The sequence below is a fragment of the Choloepus didactylus genome, chromosome 1 (genome assembly GCF_015220235.1).
Source record: "Choloepus didactylus isolate mChoDid1 chromosome 1, mChoDid1.pri, whole genome shotgun sequence".
Lineage (NCBI taxonomy): Eukaryota > Metazoa > Chordata > Mammalia > Pilosa > Megalonychidae > Choloepus > Choloepus didactylus.
This window is the reverse complement of record NC_051307.1, coordinates 165,592,404-165,610,153: the sequence shown is the minus strand read 5'-3', so window position 1 is coordinate 165,610,153 and position 17,750 is coordinate 165,592,404. Positions and strand designations below refer to the sequence as shown.

Genomic DNA, 17,750 nt, shown 5'->3' with positions numbered 1-17,750 from the left:
TTTCCTGCCCCCATTTTTCTACTCATCCATCCACAAACTAGACAAAGGGGAGTGTGGTCCATATGGCTTTCCCAAACATACTGTCACCCCTCACAAGCTACGTTTTTATGCAATCGACTTCAAGATTCATGGGTTCTGGGTTGTAGTTTGATAGTTTCAGGTATTCACTGCTAGCTATTCCAGTTCATTAGAACCTAAAAAGGGTTGTCTATATTGTGCATAAGAGTGCCCACCAGAGTGACCTCTCAGCTCCTTTTGGAATCTCTCAGCCACTGAAACTTATTTCCTTTCACATCCCCCTTTTGGTCAAGAAGATGTTCTCCGTCCCACGATGTTGTATCTGGATTCCTCCCTGGGAGTCATATTCCACATTATGGCTGTTGATTCTTTTTTTTTTTTTTAAATAAACTTTTTATTTTGCAATATTCTAGATTTACAGAAAAATTGTAAAAATTGAACAGAGGGTTCCCATATATCATACCCTGCACCCAATTTCTCTTATATTAGCGTGGTATATTTGTCAAAACTAAGAAACCAACATTGGTACATTACTATTAACTAAACTCTAGACATTATTTGGATCTCACCAGTTTTTCATTAATGTCCTCTTTCTGTCTTGAGACCCAGTGCAGGATTCCATGTTGCACTTAGGGCCATATCTTTTGACACGCCTTTGGCACTTCTTGTTGAAATTTGGTTTTGCTGAATTGTTGTGCTACCATCTCCCAAAATTGTGTTCCAAACCACGCACTCCTGTCTTCTATCACCCTGTAGTGCTCCCTTTAGTATTTCCTGTAGGGCAGGTGTCTTGTTCACAAAGTCTCTCATTGTCTGTTTGTCAGAAAATATTTTGAGCTCTCCCTCATATTCGAAGGACAGCTTTGCTGGATACAGGATTCTTGGTTGGTGGTTTTTCTCTTTCAGTATCTTAAATATATCAAACCACTTCCTTCTTGCCTCCATGGTTTCTGCTGAGAGATCCGCACATAGTCTTATGAAGTTTCCTTTGTATGTAATGGATTGCTTTTCTCTTGCTGCTTTCAGGATTCTCTCTTTGTCTTTGACATTTGATAATCTGATTATTAAGTGTCTTGGCATAGGCCTATTCATATCTCTTCTGTTTGGAGTACGCTGCGCTTCTTGGATCTGTAATTTTATGTCTTTCATAAGAGATGGGAAATTTTCATTGATTATTTCCTCTATTATTGCTTCTGCCCCCTTTCCCTTCTCTTCTCCTTCTGGGACACCAATGATACATACATTATTGTACTTTGTTTCATCCTTGAGTTCCCGGAGATGTTGCTCATATTTTTTCATTCTTTTCTCCATCTGCTCCTTTGCATGTAGGCTTTCAGGTGTTTTGTTCTCCAGTTCCTGGGTGTTTTCTTCTGCCTCTTGAGATCTGCTGTTGTATGTTTCCATTGTGTCTTTCGTCTCTTGTGTTGTGCCTTTCATTTCCATAGATTCTACTAGTAGGTTTTTTGAACTTTTGATTTCTGCCGTATACATGTCCAGTGCTTCCTTTACAGCCTCTTTCTCTTTTGCGATATCTTCTCTAAACTTTTTGAATTGATTTAGCATTAGTTGTTTAAATTCCTGTATCTCAGTTGAAGTGTACGTTTGTTCCTTTGACTGGGCCATAACTTTGTTTTTCTTAGTGTAGGTTGTAATTTTCTGTTGTCTAGGCATGGTTTCCTTGGTTATCCAAGTCACGTTTTCCCAGACCAGAACAGGCTCAGGTCCCAGAGGGAAGAAATATTCATTATCTGGTTTCCCTGTGGGTGTGTCTTAGAAAATTGCTCCACCCTTTGATGCCTCAGGTCACTGTGCTTTTCTGCCCAGCAGGTGACGCCTGTTAGCCTATAATTCTTGACTGGTGTGAGGAGGTATGGCTGTGTCCCCCCAGGCTCTGGGGTCTGGTTCTGAATGGAAAGGGCCCCACCCCTTTCCTCCTAGAGAAGACAGATCCCCCAGGTGGAGGTCATTAGCATTTCAATGGTCTTGCTCTCTGCTTGTGGTGTCTCCGCCCTTCCCCGAGTCACAGCCCTGGAAACTGAAAATGACTGGGGCTTTCTCCACTGAGCCGAAAAAGAAACAGATAGTCCCCTTCAGACCCAGTCAAGGCGACCCTCCGGCTCTCCCAGGTCAGTCGTCACCCAAAGCCTCTGTCTGTTTTTTGGGGCTGCGTACTTGTAGTGAGCAGTTCACACTCACTACTTAAAACCCCAGTTGGAGCTCAGCTGAGCTGTATTCGCTTGCTGGGAGAGAGCTTCTCTCTGGCACCACGAGGCTTTGCAGCTCGGGCTATGGGGGAGGGGGTCTCCCGACCTGGTTCCGCAGGTTTTACTTACAGATTTTATGCTGTGTTCTCGGGCATTCCTCCCAATTCAGGTTGGGGTATGATGAGTGGATGGTCTCGTTTGTCCCCCCGCAGTTATTCTGGATTATTTACTAGTTGTTTCTGGTTTTTTGTAGTTGTTCCAGGGGGACTACTTAGCTTCCACTCCTCTCTATGCCGCCATCTTGCCCGAGTTCCCCTTATGGTTTTAATCATTTAAAATAAACTTATTTTTATCATTTGTATCCTATTTAATTATCTGAAATTCTTAGTGGTCTAATTTCACTTGTCTGTTATCTGCTGACTCTTGGTTTACATTTGCTTCTGCCAGATAGATGCCCACAGAAGGTATTATCAGTTGAAGTCAGATTCGTATGTTAATTCTTTGGTTTGAGCTTTCTGGGGCCATAAAGCTATTGTACATTTGGATCCCAAATGTGAGTGAGTACAGGGCTATGATGACAAATTATGAAGGGAGATTCTTTTCCCCCACTCAGTATTCAGTCCTATACAGAGACTCATTCTTGTCATTTTGTTTACTCATGAGTGAATGTTTCCTAGGTCATCCTTTCACTTAAGAGAAGATCCACATGTAGGATTCTGGCTTTATGTATGTGTATTGGTTCCAACTGTCCATATTATATGATCTCAAGGTCTCAACTCTTGTTTCTATGAGACCATCAAATCCAGCTTATTGGTTACTGAGATCAGCAAAATCCCCTAGGGTAATTGAGAAATCAGCACCTTCTACCCACTCGGCTTTTCAGCTTAATTTTTCTGTTTTTCTATAATCCTCAGGGGACATTTGACTCATTTTCTTGTGGGCTCAGCTGTGCATATGTAAATATATTTGTATACTTTGTTCAGCATTCTTAGTTGTTTTTTAGGTACAAATTTTCAATTTGTCTAGTTCTCCATAATTCCAGAAATAGAAGCCTTAGCTCACATAATTTTCACATGTGGCCTATAGTAAGACTCAAAACATGTTATCTATTATTAAATATCGTCATCAACATTATTATTTCACAAGTATATAAAATGTGGATATTTGGCGTGGCAGCCCCTGGCCTGAGCAAAACAGGCCTGTGGACCTTGGCGCACAGCAGTCTGCGTGACCTAGGCAGCTAATGTTTAATCTATCATCCTTGTAAGCAAGTAAAGAGAAAAAGGGTAAATTGTAACTTTAAATGGGAAGCAAGAGGTGAGAAACTTTTGGTCTCATGAAAGAGCAAGAATGTTAATCCAGTCTACCTCCTTCCTGGCCCCCAAGTGTTATCACTCTTGTGGTTATTTACAAAGCCCCATCCTATAATTCTTTCCTTCCTGCACCACCTCCACGTCACACCCTTATAACTGGCTTGCTGTCCTCTTTCAATTGTGCGGCCAACTTCCCTGCAAAAGCAGTACCTGCCTGGCAAGAAAAAAGCCGTTTGATTTCTGCTAATTTCTGCCTTCCTGTGAGTAAGTCCCAAATAAAGTTCATGTTTCAGAAAATGCTTAGCATCTTCTTTGGTCTTTTGATTGGCAAAGCCTCCTTGAGCTGTGACATTTGGATACAAATAGATTATAAAGTTTTATAATAGCTAAGTATATGGTTACTGGATGTAGTATTATGTATATCATGCTACAGAAGCACAGTAAAATCTGGCCTACTGAAATACTTAAAAGCATATTATTATTCTTCCAACTACATATCCGCCCCACCGCCTTTAAAACCTTTATATGTCTCCTATTTCCCACAGGGAAACTAGAAAATATTGTCACTTTGTAGTTTTTAAACATTGAAAAATCTGTCTGTGGGAGTGTAGATTGATGTGTGAATCATTTTACATACAATCATACGTATTAATTATATTTGAATTTAAAATTTTTGTATTTTTCATGAAGTTGTGTATCCCTTTTGCCTTTTTAAGGAGAATACTTCATCGAGACTTGAAATCAAAGAATATATTTCTGAAAAACAACCAACTTAAAATTGGTAAGATTTTATTTATAATCTACTCTGAAAACACAGAAGAATGTATTCTAGATGTTATCAAAAGAGCAAATTAAATTATATGATGTCCAGAAGTGTTAGAGGAGTCACTGGTTTATTTAAACTTCTTAAAATTTTGTTCTTACCAGGGTGAGCCCAACAAAAAATTATTTTGCTTCTGAGTATCTGATTATAAATTGAGGGATAACATATTTGCTATATGCTTTGTAGATTCAACAAACAGTTTTTGAGATCCTACTATATTAAGGCACTTTACAAGTGGTTAGACTTGTTTACTGGTTTGAATAATTACCACAGGTTTTCTGCTTATTTTATCACAAGCAATAGGCCATTATCATAGATAATTAAAATATTGATTTAAGAACTTTATTAACCTTTAGTTCTTCAGAACTGTACCTCCACTCATACTGGTTAGTTACCAGATTTATTAATCTTAATGTAAGATGTTGTTAGGGAGAGAAGGCATAAAAACAACTTAGGCAAAAATAGACAAGCTGATGGATTCAAAGTTTTATTGTGTGTTCTTGAAAAGTTGCAGGTCTTTTACTTAAAAAAATTTCTTTGTTGTAAATTAAGAACAAACTTGCCCCAATCCGGTAACATTGAAAATAATCACATTCAGCCCTTCCAGAATCGTTCTGTTTGCTGTTATTCAGACTTGAAATAGCTTTTTGTTTCAGGATATATAGTTCTCCATAATGCCAGAAATAAAAAGTTCTTAGTTTACATAATTCACTTAACTGGCTCATAGCCTTTTTCCCCCTATAAAGCTTATGTTTTAAAAATTATTCACCAGTATTGTATAATTTAAAATGTATCACTTTTTTTTTTGTTTTCCTTTAAAATGGTATGAGTCATTGCATATTAAAATAGTCAAATTAGACACTCAGTTGTTAATTTCCAGTGCTGATTTTCATTGTTTGAAAACACTCATTAAATGAATTATTATTTCGAGGGGATTTCGGAGTATCGCGACTCCTAATGGGATCCTGTGACCTGGCCACAACTTTAACTGGAACTCCCCACTATATGAGTCCAGAGGCTCTGAAACACCAAGGCTATGACACAAAGTCGGACATCTGGTAAGCGGGCTGTGGGCCAGTCCAGATGACTTACTCATCTGCTGCCCTGAGACAAAGATGCGACCCTAAATATTGTGCTTTATTTTATTTTAAAAATAACTTCACCTCTGTGGGAAATGTTCAGTTTTTCTTCAATTTGTTTTTCTTCTTGTTACTTTTAAGAATTTTTACTAAAGATATTGGCTTTAAGGGTAACTATAAATGAAAAAAATCTGGGTTTTCAGTGATAGATGCATCTGTGATTTCTCAGTGTCTCTGAGCTTATTCACTGAAGGCATTTCTCCTTCCTTATCACAGAACCAGCCTAAATATCAGTGCAGAAGCCATGTGGAAAACTGTGTTCAATATGTTCTTTTATAAGCAATGGATGCTATTTGTAGAAAATTTATTTTCCTTTGAAGAGGAGTCTTATATAATTTTAGGCTTGTTAAGGGTCGGAAAGATAATCTAGCTGAGCATTTGTTAATTAACTAAGTAATTATTATATGCAAATCAACTTAAGTAGTGCTGAGCTTTCAAAGACAAGCAATGTGGAAGATGTGCCCACTTCATTCTTCTAAAGAGGATAAAGTAGAAATTTACCTTTTCTCTGATTAGGGAAAAGTGAACGTTAACTGTACTTGTGGCTCGGTCTTGGTGTCTCCCAAGTGGCAGGAAAAACTGTCAAGATTAGTTTGGCTAGGGCAGTTCTTCATCCATCCTGTCCCTTCAGTTCATTCTTATGATTATTTCTAGTTTCTTCTCTGGGTTTTTTAGGTGTAGGCTGGCTGGTGCCCTGGAGGTCTTTTCCAATTGATCTATCAGTCTATCATCTTACCCTCTTTCACCTCCCTCCTCTGAACACTCCTCCAAAAACAAACAAGTAAGCAAACAGCCCAAAACAAACAAATATCACATATGTGTTCCAAGGAATGAATTCCTTTTGTTTTTGCTCTATTGAGCATCTGTTCTTTGCCCAGGAATATGCAATGGTCCTTAAGATATGATAACAGAAATGAGAGGATTCTTTCCTCTCAGGAGTAATCTTCTTGCTCCTGTTGGAGTCCCTTTCTCCCAGTTGAGGGAATCAGTATTGAGCTTCAGATTGAATTTCAGTTATATACCTACAACTTTCTTCACACTTTTTTTTTTTAAATCATTGCAGACATTACAAAACAAATTCGAATATTTTAAGATTGCATGGTGTCTCAGAAAGATATTACATCATATCATTTGAATTAAGAGTAAGTTAAATTATGAAGCCCATTAGTTAAGTTTATGGAATTACATGTAGCAAGAAAGCTGGCTCCTCTTGACAGATGTCTGTATCTGCTTGCCAGATCAGAACACTGTCTCCTAACAGAGGCATGAGAACCCCAGAGAGAAGAGAAAAGCACTGAATTTTGTCTCAGTTGTGTTAGTGTTTTTTCTTTCTTTAAAAAAATTATTCCTAGAATTGCATAAAGAATTTTAGGAGTATTACTTGCTATAATGTTTTAGGATTACAAAAATGACACATGGCTTAGGCGAAACTTAAAACAGCCAAAAATCCCCCAAATATAAAAATGCAGGAGGATTTTAGTGTATATTTCTGAGCATTAGGTCAGCTTTCTTTGCAGAGATTAGTAACTATTTAGAAAGTGCAAACTGAGGATTTATCATTATCCTAACTCTAAATAACTACTTTATTATGAATTTTGTAATTACCTTGGTTGTGTCTGAATCAAAATGGGCTTATTTGGTAATGAAATTTCTATTGCCAAACCTAAAGTGAAAAGAATAACAGAGAGCTATTAATTATAGTGGCAGATACATATGTGTGATGAGTAATCTTTAGGAGATACTTAGGAAATTTAGATTGAATGGATTGAGAACAACCCTGCTCTGAATCTCAGTGTGTAGCATCTGTTTATTGTGGAATATTTTCTTAGGATTGGAAACATTTAAGAATAATTGGCAGTTCTGCTATTTATAATGCATGAAGAAGAATTGGTCCTAATGCTAATTATATTTTCATCTATTAATGTTGCCATTATATAACCTTATCTTCCTTCTGCAATCTGTTAAACCTTTCTGGATTCATTCGTAGCAATCAAGTATAGGAAGTCCCTCTCTGTGCCGGTTTGAATGTATTATGTCCCCCAAAACACCGTTATCTTTGATGTAATCTTGTGTGAGCAGACTTATCAAAGATTAGATTGTAATTCTTTGAGTGTTTCTGTGGTGATGCACTCCACCCAACTGTGGGTGATGACTGATTGGATAATTTCCATAGAGGTGTTACCCCACACATTCAGGGCGGGTCTAAATTAAATCACTGGAGCCATATAAATGGGCTGACAAACAGAAGGAACTCAGTGCAGCTGAGAGTGACATTTTGAAGAGGAGCTACAGCCAAGAGGGACACTTTGAAGAAGCTGAGAGAGAGTCGCTGCAGATGAGAGACAGTTTGAACACAGACGTTGAAAGCAGACTCTTGCTCTGGAGAAGCTAAGACAGGACAAATGCCCCAAGAGCAACTAAGAGTGACATTTTGGAGAGAAGCTGAAGCCTAGAGAGGAATGTCCTGGGAGGAAGCCATTTTGAAACCAGAACTTTGGAGCAGACACCAGCCACCTGCCTTCCCAGCTAACAGAGGTTTTCCGGACACCATTGGCCATCCTCCAGTGAAGGTACCCGATTGTTGATGACTTACCTTGGACACTTTATGGCCTTAAGACTGTAACTGTGTAACCAAATAAACCCTCTTTTATAAAAGCTAGTCCATTTCTTATGTTTTGCATTCCAGCAACATTAGCAAACTAGAACACTCTCCAATAAATGGGTTAGGTTCCAGAAGTATATTAATGGTTGTTTTGAAAGTTAGGATAATTAGGATCACTGAGGATAATGCTTTGAAGAAAGCTGATATGTATAAACAATTGCTGAACATTTTTCCCCCCACAGGGAAAATTAAATATATGTATGGGGTTCCTAAGCTAGGTCTTAAAATCTATTTAACCTATGAATATTTAGGATTTATTACTTTGGTAGAAGAAACAACTAAAGGACAATATGATTGGAATAATTGTAATGTAATTAAATAGAAAGGAACCACAATATTTCACTGTCATTCCTATTTATCTTGCTATGAGAGACAACCAGCTGACTCTTTGAACTTGTGGCCCTCTATTCTTTGGGTGATTTAGGTGGAGGGAATAGTGGTGGGAATGGGGGGGGGGGTATCTGAGTGGACTGTGTTTGGCTCTCAGGGTTTTATTTAGAGATCTGGTATGGAAGAGGGTAGGGGATGCTTGAGGAGTGTAGCTCACATCCAACACTGGACTCAGGCGTTATGGTGTTCTTGGGCGGAAGTGTCAGGCAAGACTTAGTTATGGGTAGAAGAAAACAAAGAGGAACCAACATCTGCCTGGACTTCTAGCACCCAGAATGCATCCCCACAGGAGAGCCCTCCCAGAGTGATCGGGAAAAGGGGGTAGATCGGGGCACGGCCTATTTGCTGGTAAGGGAAGTGCCTTCCCCGCAACAGAAGCTGAGTAGGAAAACCTTTCAGTCTGGTGCAGTAGATATAGTAGTAATATAGTTTTTCAATGACCAGCATGAAAGCTTTATTTATCTATCTAAATGTATTTATTACAAAAAATAAACATACTACATACAATTTCATAGCTTGCTTTTTTTCACTTAAAACAATGGAACATTATTCTGCATCAATACATATATATCTACATATCACTTAAACAGTTGCGTAGTATTTTGTACTGGGACATAATCATTTACGCAACCAAGTCCTTATTATTTTCTTTAAGGATTTTTTCCATTTCTGTCTTTGAGCATTTTTTCTATGCTGTATCTTTGTGTGGATTTGTATTTATCCTACATGGAGTTAGCTGAGCTTGGATGTGTTGATAAATATATTTCACTAAGGTTGGGAAGTTTTCTATCATTATTTCTTCTATTATTTTTTCTCTTTTTTTTTCTCCTCTCCTTCTGGTACTCTCATTATGTATATGTTGGTGTGGTTATTGGTGTCCCATATTTCTCTGAGGCTCTGTTCACTTATCTTCATTTTTCTCTCTGTTCTTCAGATTGCATGATCTTTATTGATCTGCCTTCAAGTTTACTGATTCTTCTGCCAGTTCAGATCTACTATCAAGCCCCTCTAGTGAATTTTTTCATTTGTTATTGTATTTTCCCACTCAAGAATTTCTATTTGGTGCTTTTTAAAAACACAGTTGCTATCTCTTTATTGATAGTCTCTATTTGATGAAACATTTTCCTCATGATTTCCTTCAGTGCTTTGAACATATTTGTAATGACTGCTTTGAAGTCTTTGCAAAATCCAACCACTGGTCCCTCTAAGAGGTAGTTTCTGTTGCCACCTTTCTTTCCTGTGTATGGGTCACACTGTGTTACTCTGCATGTCCCACCATTGTTGAAAGTGGACATTTTAGATATTCTATCCCTACCTGCCCCACCCCCCCCCTTCCACAGTTTGTCGCTATTTACTTAGTTATTCATTTAGTGACTTGGCCAGGCTATTTTAGTGAAATCTATTACCCTCACAGTGATACGGCTCTGATGTTTCTCCCCAGAGGGTGTAGCTTTGGGCACGTGAACCGTCACCCTGGGATGATGGTGGGTTTGCCAGGGATCTGTTTTACTGCCTCTTTCCCTGATCTCTCTGTTAAGCTGCCTGCCTCTGTTGGTATCACACCAGCTGTTAGTCTCCACTAATTGCCAGCCTATTGCTCCTTTGTTTTCAACTATACCCTGGGGCATAAATTACCCTACAGTCTCCTCTAATTAAATGTGAGCCCGTTTGCAGTTATAATTTTTGAGACTAGTTTTTGAGGATTGTTCTGACCCTGGAGGGCTCTTTTTACCTGTATCCTTCCTTGGATCTTCCTGGTAAACTAGCTGGTCTGTTTTAGCGTGTTGCTCTCTAGGAGCTACCAGTCTCCTCTTAAGTACTTACCACCAAAATCTCCATTGTTTTATAGAGCACTCTTAGGCTTGAACCTCTCTACACTCTGTTCTCCTTTGGAGAGAACTTCAAATCTCTCCTTATGGCCTACCCCTCCCCCTGAGCTGCTGCTGTGAAGCTGGAGGCCAGGACTTCTCTTAGAGTGACACTCCTGCTTAATGAGTACTAGGAGGGGATGGTAGCCTGTGGTCCTTTTCACTTGCCTCTTCTGCATGGAATCTCCACCCAACAAGTGAGCTTGGGGTGAGTGTGATCCAGACCCAGCATTCTCGGCCTGTTCTGCCTGAGGTAGGTCCTGCACCCTAGGTGTCAGGGCTGGGTGGAGGAATTGAGTACGGATATCTAAGCCACACTTTCTGGGAGTTTAACCGTGGGCAATACAGAGCTGGGGGGTTGGGGGGAAGGGATGACAAATGTCCGAAGCCTGTCACTCTTGGAGAGATATCCTAGCCCTTGCCGGGGAGCTGAGGGCAGGGGGAGTCCCATTTCTTGCCCACACCAGCCTGGAGAGAAGCTTTTGTCACACAGAACTGGAGGAGGGGAGTGAGGAAGTGGGTTTTGGCTCAAGTGCCTTGGATTCTCACTTGTTCTTAGGGAGATTTAGTAGACTTTCTTGAAAAAGTGTTTCTTCATTTGCTGTATGCCCTTAGGACAGTTTTGCAGAGCAGTTAAATTACTGTTTTGTTTTTTCTAATGTTCACTAGCTATGGTTATGTTGCTGGAGAGTGGGTCCATGGAGCTCCCCATTCTGCCATTCTGGAATTGTGTTTCTCCAAAGCCTTACTGTTGGAATCAGAGTTTTTTCCTTTTTGTTTTTTCTTTGATAAACAGTGGGGTGGCAAGTTTATATACCCTTGTTTTGTCAATCTGTGGGAGGGTAGGAGAAGGGGGTTTAGCCCCATTTTTTTTCCATTCTTCTAATCAAAGAGAAATTTACTGGTGTTTACCAGCTGTTATTTTTAAAATGTAAAAAAATGCAAATATTCTTGACAAGCATTGAATCTCTAGTCACCATACTTCATTGTCAGTTACTTCTTAATGTGCTTGTTTTCCCTGGAATCCTTAGTTGAGAACAGTAATTCCATAGTAAGCAAAATTGGGATTAGGTCTTCTTAGTTCCAGGACTAGGCATTTTTCAGCAAGGGGCAACTCAGGCAAGGAAAGTGTATAGCCATGGGAGCCTGGGGAGGGCCTGAGTCTCTGAGAAAAGAGAATTCTTTGGATGGGGACAGAAGGTGAAATTCTCTAATGATGCTTATGGGCATAAGGCAGGTTGTATTTTCCAAAGATGGCCATCACTCTATATCCCTTCCCAAGTGGTCTTTTTACAGTGTGAGTTGACACTACTCCTATTGAGAGGTAGGGTCTATATTCCCTCCCCTTTAATTTAGGTAGCCCTGTGATTATGGCAGAATTGATGCTATGTAACTTCTGAGTCTAGGTCATAAAAGGGGACATGGCTTCTAACTGGATCTCCTAGAATCCTTGCTCTTGGAACCCAGCTCCCGTGTTGTGAGGAAGCCAGAGAAGTCCAGCGAGAGACCCAGGTGGAGAAGTCCACACCAAGAGGAACCAAGGTCTTTGGTCTCCAGCCTTGACTGAGCTTCTGCCTGAAAGCCAGAACCCAGTTGGCCAGTCATATGAGTGAGGATCGAACTTTAAAATGGCTCCTCTAGCCTCAGTTGAAATCTATGCAGCAGATGCTGTGGGGAATAGATTCAAACCTTCCCAGCAAGCTCTGATCAAATAGATTCATGAGTGAGATGACTGACTGTTATTGTATTAAGCCACTAAGGGTTTGGGTAGTTTGTTATACAGCAGTGGTGACTGGAAAAGTATATTATCAAAAAGACAGAAAGCTGGAATTGACAAGCAACCACTAGTCTGGGGCTCCATTACGGCAAGCTGGCAGTGTTCTTTTTTTTTTTAAAGAACTCCAAAAAAATGACTTAAGAGAAGTAGCATGTGCCAGGAAGACATTCTGGAACTCAATTTGAGATGCATTTGGTGGATAGATCTAAGAACCTGGACCTTAGCTGGGAAACTAGGAACCAGCAACATTTTCAGGAGCCTCAGAACTCTCTCTTCACTCCTACAGACTTCTCTTTCTTCTCTTCCTCCTTCTGCCCCAGCCCTAGACCATCTTCTGTCTCCCACATCTTCTCTCCTTTGCTCATATAATTCAGTGGTATGCTGGAGCCAGCTCAAACCATCTCACAAGAATCAATTATCCACATCTATTCTCAAAGAATATGAAGTACGCTACATCTGAGTGGAACCTTGAAATGTGGTTTCATGGTTCAACTTAGCTCTTGCTCTTTCTCTCTGCTACTAGATTAACCCATTTCAGATCATGGCATAGCCTGAGTCCTGGGATTGGGAAAATCCTGGGTCAGAGTGGGTCTGCAACTAGGAGCAGAGAGTCAGCTAATCTGAGTCCTCATGTAATGTGCATCACATCAGTAGCTTAAAATCAGCCATGGTATTTACACCACGGGAAATCAATAAATGCTACAAACAATCAACTCCTCTCACCCCAGCCAGTTTACCAGGGACATGACCTTAGCCTTATTCCCTCTTGCCCCTGGGGTGACATTCACAGAAGGAAAGAGACTTCAAGACAAACAAGGTCTGGTCCCTGTCTTCAAAGGATTGGCAGACATTGTAAATAAATAATTGCTGCTTGCTGTTATAGTGTAATAAAAAGAGTATATACAAGACTCAGGTGTAATATAGAGAGAAGGAGTAATTACCTTCCTGGAACAAGGTTGCAGAACATCCACTAGTCTTACAGAGTGGGTGATGCCCTGCTCAGGATGTTGAAGGATGGAGATAGGGATTTGAAAAATGCATTTTAAACCAGAAGGATTCAGTGGGCAATAACCAAAACTTAAGGGTGCCCACTGCGGGAAGAGGAGACTGTGTAGGGATGAAAGAGGCGGCCAGAAGAACCATTTGACCAGGGCCTTCTCACTTACAAAGGGCCTCAAATGTATATTTTCAGGATATTTCCGAATGAGGTTATATCTGTTAAAGGCATTAAATTATTAAATCTAAAAATTTCAAGTATACTACTATTTTTGAAACTATTTTAGCATTTCCTCCTTTAAAAAATATACTGGGAAATTAAAATAATTGTAGTGAACCCAGGTCTTCTCTTGAACTCTAACCTCTGAAAGACCCTGGGGGCATGATTAAGCACAGGGGCTTCTGAATAGCTAGAGAACAAAGCATGTATACATGGCAAGGAGGGGTGTGGCAATAGAAGAGACTGAAGAAGCAGGTAGGGGTCAGATGGTGAATGGTCCATGTAAATGATGTTGAGTTTGGATTTTATTTGGAGGTGGAGGTAAGAAGCTGCTGAAGGGTTTAAGCCAGGGGACAGTGTATTAGTCAGCTTTGTTGCAATAACAAAGAACTCCAAACATCCTGGAGTGATAACATTTATATATATATAAAGAAAAAAATTATACATTTATTTCTTCTTCAACCTTATGTGAGGACTACAGGTCAGCTGAGCCTTTGTTTAAAGTTGCAGGCCTGCTCTGCTCTAGTGTTTTCTTAAATTAAAGACTTAGGCTGTACCCCTATTTGAAATGGGCCAATGTAGTGGCAGAGAGAAAGAGCAAGGCCTGGGCTGAACCATTCAACTGTGTTTAAAGCTGCCACTCAGACATGGCATGCTTCATATCTGCTCATATTCCACTGGCTGAAGCAAATCATGTGGCCAAGCCCAGTATCATCAAGGAAGGAAGAATACTGGAGGGAAAGGTGTGCTTAGGGGAGAAGGTTCTTGGAGACTAAGAATGAAGATAGGCAGGTCTTTTAATAACTTGGCATATTCTACTACTTCTGATGCTCTGTCCCTTAAAAGAGCCTCATATAAAAGATGATTAAAGCAGCTGGAGCATAGCCATTCACCCAAGTGTGAAGCAGTTATGCCACAAAAGCAGTGTAGTCTGTTTGCCATTACCAGACTTTATGAAGTGTCTGAGTAAGTAACAGTTGGCAATGGTAGGATGCTTTGATTATTGTTTCCATCAGCCAATCTACCTTCCCACCCCAACTCTGAACATTACTGTGGTCCTTTCCCAAACTTTCTGGTTTCTATAAAATCTGACTGGGGCACTGAGAATAGTTAAAGAGGCAAAAGGATTTCTCTTTAAACCAGTTTTTCTTCTCTGCCACCCTGCGCTCTCCCTGTCCTCTCTCTCCCTCCAGTGTTGGTCCTGTTGTCAGTTCTTCCATTGGTCAAATTCTTATGGTGTGTAGGGTACGTGGGATGGTTAATTTCATGTGTCACCTGGGTTAGGTTATGGTGTCCAGCTGTTGGGTCAAGTAAACACTGGCTTGATTGATACTTTGAGGATATTTCACAGATGGATTTAAATCGTAAGTCAGTTGACTGCATCTATGATTGATTTCATTTACAATTAACAAAGGAGATTGCCTTCAGCAATAAGCGGAGTCTCTTCATCCTATCAGTTGGAGACCCTAAAGGGATAACTGGGGATTTCAGGAGTCAAAAAGTATTTCTGTCTCTACTTCAGACAGCCAGTATTTCCTGGGGAATTCATCATCACCATCATTGGAGTTCCTAACTTGCGGCTTCCCCTGGGGAGTTCAACATCACCTTCATCAAGTTTCCAACTTGCAGCCTGCTGTACAGAATCCTGATTTGCCAATCTTCATGGTCATATGACCAATTCATGTAACAAGTCTCTTACCATTTATATGTGTGTGTTTCTCTCTATCAGCTATCTATGTATCTATCCATCCTTCATCTGTCTGTCTGTCTATCTATCTATCAAATTATTTTCTGTTCCGTTCTGTTTCTCTGGAGGACCTGATTGATACAGTATGGGAACACCACAGTGGAGTGACATGAGATGATCTTCCTTCCAAACATTGTGAAGCTCAATCATGGAAGAAACCTGTTGGGATGATATGTTGGAAAGAATGAGTTCACTTTTCCTTTTAAATATCCTTTAAAAAAGTCATCCACACTAGCCATATTTCAAGTGCTCAATAGCCGCTTGTGGCTAGTTATTATATACAGAAATATAGAAAATTTCCGTCATTGCCAAAAATTCTGTTGGACAGCCTGGGATAGATTGCTCCAGCCCCTTTAGGTCTTACCTTTAGGCCTTAAAGTTGGCTTCTTGTATTCACCCTGCTTTTGGACTGGGAAAAATCCCTGCTGGTTTCAGCTATTATTCTTTGCTTTCAGCTGAGTACCTGTTGGCGATTTTAAGGTTCTTCTGTTCTCTAGTCCTTTAATCACCCCATTGCTTCCTTATGCTTTTTCTCATACAGATGCCAATACTGTGCAAGTCTTGTGTGGTTGTTGTGGTTTGTCTTTTCTCACTTGTATTTTGAGGTTCTATTACCTGACTTTGTTGGAATTATTGACCATGTATTTTTGTTTTTTTTTCCCATTCTTAAACTTGTTATTTTGAAATATTTTCAAACTTAGAGTACAGTTGCAAAAATAATAAAAACCCATATAGAGAACTCCAATATAATGTCCCCCTAGATACCCAGATCCACCAACTTTTAACATTTTGCCACATTTGCCAAGTCATTCTATCCATCTATCCATCCATCCATCCCTCTATCTATTTCCTAAACATTTGAGAGTAGGTTGTATACATCATGCTCCTTGAACACTTAGTAATTCCATGTAAGTTTCTTGAGAACAAAGATATTCACTTATGTAACCATCTTAAGTACAGTTATCAAGTTCAAGAAATTTAACATTGATCTAAAGTTTACAGACTACATTCCAGTTTTTCATATGTCCCAATAATGTCCATTTGGCCCTTTTCTCCTCCATTATTAGATACAGTCCAGGATCATGTATTGCATTTAATTGTCATTGTTTCTTTGGTTGTCCTTTTTTAAATTGTGAAAACATATATACAACATAAACTTTCCCATCTCAACCACTTTCAAGCATACTATTCAGCAGGATTAATCACATTCATGATGCTGCTCTACCCTCACCACTGTCCATTAGCAGAATTTTCCCATCATCCCAAAAAGAAACCCTGTACCCATTATGCATTAGCTCCCCACTCTCCCACATCCCAGCTCATGGTAACCTGTACTCTACTTTCCCTCTCTATGAATTTGCAAATTCTAGCTATTTCATATAACTGGAATCATGAAATATCTGTCCTTTTGTGTCTGACTTATTTCACTCAACATAATTTATCTTCTAGGTTCATCTGGTAAAAGCATATATCAGAACTTCATTCCTTTATAAGGCTGAGTATATTCCATTGTATATATACCACATTTTGTTTATCCATTCTTCTAATGATGGACATTTGGGTTGCTTCTACCTTTTGACTATTGTGAATAATGCTGCTATGAACATTACAAATATCTGTCTGAGTTCCTGCTTTCAATTCTTTTGAGTATATACCTAGAAATCAGATTGCTGGGTCATTTGGTAGTTCTGTTTAACTTTCTGAGGAGCTCCCAAGATGTTTTCTGCAGTGGCTGCACCATTTTACATTCCCACCAAGAATGTACTAAGGTTACTGTTTCTCTGCATCCTCTCCAGCACTTGTTACTTTCTATTTTTTAAATAATAGCCATCTAGTAGTTGTGAAGTGTTATGTCATTGTAGTTTTGATGTGCATTTCCCTAATGGCTAATGATGTTGAATATCTTTTCATGTGCTTTTTGGCCAGTTGTATATCTTATTTTTTAAATCATATTTTTTATTATAGCATATAACATACATACATGGAAGTGAAATTTCCCAAATGCACTTTGACGAGTAGTTAGCACATTTCAAAGAATATTATGGGCTACAGTTCCACTTGGTAGACATTTCTCAAAAAAGAGATATATAACTGACCACTGTCTAGACATCCCTTAATATCAGTTGTATATCTTTTTTGAGAAATGTCTATTCAAGTAATTTGCCCATTTTTAAAGTTGAATTGTCTTTTTGTTGTTTGAGTTGTAGGAGTTCTTTTTATATTCTAGATATTAAATTCTTATCAGACATGTGGTTTCCAAGCATTTTTCCCATTCTATTGGCTGTCTTTCATTTTCTTGATAATGTTCTTTAATGCATGAAAGTCCAGTTTATCTATTTTTTTCTTCTGTTGCTTGTGCTTTTTGATGCAAACTCTAAGAATCCATTGCCTAATACAAGGTCCTGAAAGTATTTCCGTTTTCCTCCAAGAGTTTTATAGTTTTAATGCTTATAAATTTAGGTTGTTGATCAGCCACAATGTTTTGGTTTTGTTATCTAGAGGTTCTGTCTGTTTTTATATGGAGATTCAAGGAAGATGCAAAACTATGTTTCCAATGAAGTCACTATTGCTCCCAGAGCACTCAGAATCAACA

The 17,750-nt window shown here is 39.2% G+C and overlaps 1 protein-coding gene across 5 annotated transcripts in view; it reads left to right on the top strand.

The window, feature by feature from the left end:
- NEK11 (NIMA related kinase 11) overlaps positions 1 to 17,750 on the top strand; it is a 314,565-nt gene that overhangs the window by 81,542 nt on the left and 215,273 nt on the right. For all 5 annotated transcript variants that reach the window (XM_037844899.1, XM_037844909.1, XM_037844925.1 and 2 more), the window contains 2 exons: positions 4,252 to 4,316; positions 5,290 to 5,416. In XM_037844899.1, coding sequence (XP_037700827.1) covers positions 4,252 to 4,316; positions 5,290 to 5,416 — 192 coding nt within the window. The remainder of the gene's footprint in view (positions 1 to 4,251; positions 4,317 to 5,289; positions 5,417 to 17,750) is intronic.